Source organism: Sinocyclocheilus anshuiensis, unplaced genomic scaffold (assembly GCF_001515605.1).
Source record: "Sinocyclocheilus anshuiensis isolate Anshui unplaced genomic scaffold, SAMN03320099.WGS_v1.1 scaffold248, whole genome shotgun sequence".
NCBI lineage: Eukaryota > Metazoa > Chordata > Actinopteri > Cypriniformes > Cyprinidae > Sinocyclocheilus > Sinocyclocheilus anshuiensis.
Genome location: NW_015555734.1, coordinates 246996 through 253483, shown reverse-complemented (window position 1 = coordinate 253483; position 6488 = coordinate 246996). Strand labels below are relative to the sequence as shown.

General features: G+C 38.6%; 1 protein-coding gene across 1 annotated transcript in view; it reads right to left on the bottom strand.

The window, feature by feature from the left end:
- Positions 1-50: 50 nt before the first annotated feature.
- Positions 51-6488, bottom strand: part of LOC107673016 (ankyrin repeat and IBR domain-containing protein 1-like) — a 27608-nt gene continuing 21170 nt past the window's right edge. The window contains exons 17-20 of the mRNA XM_016466432.1: positions 6060-6111; positions 4267-4378; positions 2235-2278; positions 51-2140 (exon numbers count right to left, since the gene is read on the bottom strand). Of these exons, the coding sequence (XP_016321918.1) occupies positions 1361-2140; positions 2235-2278; positions 4267-4378; positions 6060-6111 (988 nt within the window). The 3' untranslated portion in view covers positions 51-1360. The remainder of the gene's footprint in view (positions 2141-2234; positions 2279-4266; positions 4379-6059; positions 6112-6488) is intronic.

Below are 6488 nucleotides of genomic sequence, written 5' to 3'. Positions count from 1 at the left end.
GGTATTCGGTTTATGTTTTTTTGTCAACACCAACTTCATGTTCATTTTTAAGTAAGTGTCATATAAATAGAAAATTAATTTCCATAATTTATTGTAGAGAAATACCACAGTTAAATTAATCGTAAAAAAACAAACGTAATTGTGGGTGAGTTCCATCATATATAGAAATGTAAATATGAAGCTAAAACAGCTTCTGGGCATCAAAATGTAATGCCTTTGCCTCTACCAAAAGCTCAATAGATGAGACCTTAGATATTTTGAGGAGAAAATGTGGTTTTTGGAAAAAACTTAAATTTCTATCGGAGATGCACCAGGAGAACATCTACGGATTTTTATCTGACATTTAAATTTGAGAATTAGATTTTTTTCCATTGTGGCCATGTGGAAATCACATCTTAACACACAATGAATAGTATCTCATTAAATATAGATGGATTTGATCCGTAAATGTGTCCGAGTTAATTCATTCTTTCATTTTTCTTTTTTTTTTCTTTTTAAATAATTGCTTTAAAAACAACCTGGGAGAAGGGGCCAGAGTCATGCTGAAGAACAAACGAACATGTATAAAAATGTCTTTCAAAAAACATTGACCTCAGTTTGCTTAATCGTACGATGAGTCTTGGAAATTCCCTCACTCTGGGCTCCGAGCGAAAGAGAGCGGCTATAAATAAAGAGAAGTTTCACAGAAAAGGCACTGTGATAAGTTGCAAAGATGAAACGTTTTCCAGATCCGGCGTGGCGCTCCTGAACCGAGTTTAACCTCGCTGGTACTTTCCATTCTAATTAACCGGTGACGGATTACAGTGATTACGAAAAGTCAACTGCAACTAGAATTACTGTTCATTTAGTTTCTGTGATTATCAGCCCTGCTCTTCTGAGCGTGATGCTGCCGTGTACTTCTCTAATAGTACAAGTCTATTTTAAAGGAAGGATAGTGTACTGAATAGGGCGGCTAGGCCCTCAGCAGCAGGCACGATTTTTGGCACCTACAGTATCTTTTACATCCTTTTTAATCAGGCGAACTCGTACTGAATATCATCCTGTTCTATACAGTAGATTTTTCGGACTACCTCACTTCCTGTCCCGTCTTCATAGCGCTTTCTGTTTCAGTTGCTGACTCTTCTAAAAGCGTTTAACAATCCAAGACCGGAATGAGTTTTTTAGTGAGCAAAGAACACATGCCTCATGAGCACAAAGGCCTGAAACACACGAGTACTGAGCGGGTACTCAAAAATGGTTTCGATTTCTACATATCTGACAATACCAAGCTTCTCATCATGATTAATCTTGATCCTCGGGTTCGCAATCAGGCAGCTACTTCATCAAAAAAGTGGCTTAGCTAGTAGGTGAAGTCAGTATTTCATACAAGGTGTACTTGACCCTCCCATTCAGAGGAGCTACTGCTAGGCTGGTCGGGGTCTGAGTCACATTTTGGGGTGTCAGAGTGACACGGGTTCAAACCGCTCGGAGTTTCGCCCAACTCGATGGACGTAGCAGAAGGTACCACACACATATCGAGGCCTACCAGGTCTAATTGTGTCGGCCTGATGGGCTCGCGCTCTCCTGTGATGATAACGGAGTCAAACTCGTGCTCTGCCTCTCTATCGCCCCCCGCTGTCCACTGTGGAACGGCGCACTCAGTCGGCTCTGATGTCATCCTTGCCGACTGAGCACCGAATTCACCAGCCGAAGGAACCAAATTGATATTCTGCGGGTTCATGTCATGAAACCAAGCCATGATGTTGCCTAGAAGGTTGGCGTTGTCCGAATTGAAATCAGAGGTTTCCATATGTCCTGAAGGAGCTTGGAAGGGACCCTCAGCAGACTCATAGGAAGGATTGTTGAGATTGTCAAAACGCAGAGGGACATTCTGGCCACTGATATTACCGAGCTTCTTTAGGCTGTCACCCACCTCTAACAGCTCGGAGCTGCTCAGGGCAGCACGGGGCACGTCTATCCCGCACAGCACCGGGTCCAGCCGCGTGGGCAGGGATGTTCCGATAGCCCCCAGAGATGCTTCGTTTGCGAGGATCTCTTGAGCATCAACCCCAGCACTGCCTGCAGTCAGTGCAGACTCCTGCAGAGAAAGCTGGATGGCCAACAGGATATTCTGATCATCCTCATCCAGGGAGCTCTGACGCTGAAAGGTAAAAGATCAGACGTTACTCTGTACTCTCAGCTGAGGATTTGTGACGTTCCACCACATAACCTCTGTTAAAAGGGTCTCAACTCACCATGAGCAGACCCAGTCTGTGACCACCACCAATTTCTTGTGTGTCTGTAAAAGGCGACAAATGGAAAATGTTTTGTTTAGTTGTATTGCTAGTAAAGTTTTGCTTTTTTTATAGCAAGGAATATCTCTAAGGACATCTACTCACTGTAAAATCATTGATATCAATGGTGCTGGTGCTGCAACCCATGATTTCTCAGTTACCACACCGAGTATTTCCTTCAGCCGTAAATTATAAATTGGTAGTGTGACCTTGAGGATCTTTATATGGGTTTTTGTGTAGTCGAGCTCAGTAGTACTTAAAAATAAGGTTTCATTTGTTAACATTTGTTAAATACATCCGTTAATATGAACTAACATTAAACAGAATTTATTAATTTTACATTAATCTCAGCATTTATTCATGTATTTTAAAATCAAAAGTTATATCTGTTAACATTACTTAATGCATGGAAACTAACATGAATATGAACATTTTTATTAAGTAATATTAACAACGGTTAATAAATGCTAGGGATGTAAGAATGCACCTCGAGCCGATATGTGACGATTCAAATCGATTGAGATGCTAAACGAATCGCGATACAATTGGGGGTAGGAGTTGATATGAACGTATCTCTGAAGGGAATTGACTGTCTTCAGAAACGTTTAGATTAGTGCTGGGCGGTATACCGGTTCATACTTTTTTTAGTTTGTTACTCAGACGCAGGCAGTGCACTGCATGAGACGAAAAAGTAATATAGCCAAAACAACCACATAGCCGCTCATCTACAATGCATGTTGATTTTATCAGACGATGCCACGATTATAAATGAGAGCGACTCCTGGTTAACATTAAAAGGGGTCGTGTTTAGTCACTACTGTATGTGTTACTAAGTGTGAAAGTTCCGAAACTGAAGCTGTAGAACTAATAGAACGTGATGACACAGAAGAACTTGACTGCCACATTGACTGCCACAAATATCCAACGCCCCCTGCCATCAGCTCCCGCGTCTCACACGAGATTTTGAAAAATACCGTGATATAAATTTTTGGTCATACCGCCCAGCACTAGTTTATAGTGTTTATATATGCAGCATTTTATCCAAGCAATAATAAAAGGACACTTTTTCATTTATAATTTGTTTAAAAAAACAAAATGGTGAGAAAATCATATCATGAAATCAATATCATGAATTGTATTAAGTTGAGTGAATTGTTACATTCCTAATAAATGCTGTAGAAATATATTGCTCATTGTTAGTTCATGTTAGTTAATACATTAATGTTAACAAATTAGACCTTACTGTAAAGAGCTCCAGCCTGCATCTGTCTATCCAGATATACATGGCAAATATATGATGCAATCAAATATTTAAAGGATTAAATACTATGCGTCACAGCTGTATTTCAGAGCAAGTGCACATGAATGAGGCCAATTGTAGTCTGATTATTGTGTATACATGTTGGATGAACCCGAGCTACAACTGCATTATCTAGGTCTATTAGTCCGACCTCACAGAAATCAGAAAATAGATTTCAGTCAAACTAAAGTGTTTACAGTACATGTAATTTTATGAAGAATGAAATCAGACTTGTATATTATATATTATACTTTTATATAATATTAATGAAATAAAAGGCCATTTAAATGTGCTTACTCTCATGACTCTCTTAACACACTTAAGTCCACTTTTTAAAAAATGCACTTTGTAAAAATGTTAATGTTGAATAAAACTTCAAGATTATTATATTTGAAATCGTTTTAATAATCTTTTGTTGCGTGGTGACTAACATACTAAAGCACATGTGAAGTACATGATTATAATTTTAACTAGTGTTATTCAATATCACATTTAAAGTTCACATATTCTAAATGTACTAAATTGCATTGATAAATAGGTTTACAGTGTATTTTCTGCTGACTTCAGTATGCAGAGGACAGCAAAAAATCTTGAAACCTCACTTGCAGCTGCTTAAGCGACGGAGTAACAAAATGCTTACATGTAGCAGCAAATACAGGCACCAAACTGAAAACACATTCATGAAAAACATACCTAAAGTGCTGTGGGTTGGGTCATCAGGTTCGGGTGTGTTGCTGCGGAGGCTGGCCATGTCTCCTCTCCTGCGCTGCCTGTGTCTGCGTCTGTACTGGAACTCAGCATATGCCTAACAACACAAAACCGCACACAACACCATTTCAAAGCTGCTTCAAGTGGTGTACCAGCATTCCCACTGGACCCTGTGAATTAAAGTCAGACCTCTCTACAGGAACTCTGCTGTGCGGCAGCATCAAAGTTCAGGGCATCGTTATGTCAGAATAACAGACAGACGCTTGAAAAATGAAAATTATGGCATTATTACTCAACTTGTCATTCAAAACCCTTAAGGATAATTTTTAATAATGCATTAAAAAAAATCACACAAATCTATAATATAATATAATATAATATAATATAATATAATATAATATAATATAGTCATGTTATGTCCTTAAATCTTTAAAGCTCCAATCTCATTCATACTAACTGCATGGAAAAGAGTGACCAGCATCATTTAAAGGTTCTCATTTTATATTCCATGAAAATAAAGAGACAACGCGTTTGAAACTACACGAGGGAGGGTAAGTAAAAGATTTCAGAATTTACATTTTTTGCAAAACTAATCCTTTAAGCTCCACAAACCATGTACATTTCCAAACAGTTTGACACTCTGTAATGAAATTTACTACAACACCAACAAGATATGGCATTTCGGTGTATATGTGTCAGTATAATCTATTTAAGATTTAATCACAAATCATAATTGATCTATACTGCACTTCTTCCAACTTTATTTTCACCATAGGTCGACAAACTCCCAAAAATAAAAAATAAAAGTCTTGAATCTAAACCAAACTGAAGCTGCATGCAGTAAGCATGCAGTAACGACAGCAAACTAAAAATAAAAAGAAGTACATTTAGGAAAAACATTCTTGATAGGTACCCCTCAAGCATCAACAATAAAAAAAAAGTTGAATAAAGTGGATCACTATTATTCCTCTTTCTACAAGCCATAAATCCAGAGCAAAAAGAAACTGTGCCATAGCCTGCACACATGATTTCAAAAGAAGAGCAGCGACCAGCAATACAGACTGAAGTGGTGGCCTGGTTCACCTTGAAACATCTACAAAAACGCATATTTCATGACCTTTCATGGAACAGTCAAAGTAAAAAGCAGGAAACTGCCTTTTGAAGTTACAACACCAAAGGCATCTTTTAAAAGACCATGTCGGGATACATTAACGGAAAAGATCTCGGTCTCCAGATGACGTTAAAACTGCATCAGAATTCTTAATCTGGAGTGCACAGCAATTATCTGAAACATATGAACAGCGGCAACAGAATATGAACAGAAAAAAATAAAACATGCGCCCAAATAAAAGTGGACAATGACAGTGATGGAGTGTACATGACAGGTAGAAGTCGCGTTTTTTTCATCTGAAACGTGCTGCGATTTATATTCCAAAGCCACTAATATATTGCAGAAACACTCAAGCAAGCAAAACACGTGCAACGCCTTTAATACCTGCGGATGGCTTCCTGTATACTGACAGTGCTCTCTCGGATCAATTCCCCAGAGAAAGGCATGATTCCTCTGGATCTTTAGATTAGAACAAAATAGCGGTACACTGTTTAACATTAAAGGTCTCACACATTCACAAATGCTGCAACAGGACTAAATCTTGCTCGATAGGCCAATATGCACTGCCAAAACTTCAGGCATCATACACCAGCTAAGTAGATTTAACAAAGACACTCTTTAACAAACTATTCCCAAAGTCTCAAAACAAACCAAACAAAAGAGTTACCTCGGGAGAAGCGAAACCCAAGTACTCCCAGTCCCATGTTCCACCAGCAAAACTGTAAATGCAAACAAAAAAGTAGGTTCCATGTGATCTTATACATTGTGAGGCTGCAGGTGTAGTTGAGTTACAAATGAAAAGTCACTCTTAGGAAATACACTACTACTGTTAAAATTAGGGATGCACCGATACCACTTTTTCCAGTACTCGCCCGATACCGATACTTTTATTTTTGGTACTTGCCGATACAGAGTACCGATACTGATATTTTTATTGCATTTGTCGACTTCGTAGACATCCTTAATCTCTAATAACTCCATTCTGCTGTCTGTTGTTCTGTTGTCTGTTGTTCTGTTGTCTGTGTTTCTTTGTCTGAATAATTACACTTATCACATGCTGTGTGGTATCGGCGTTTGGTATCGGGGCCTTTTAACG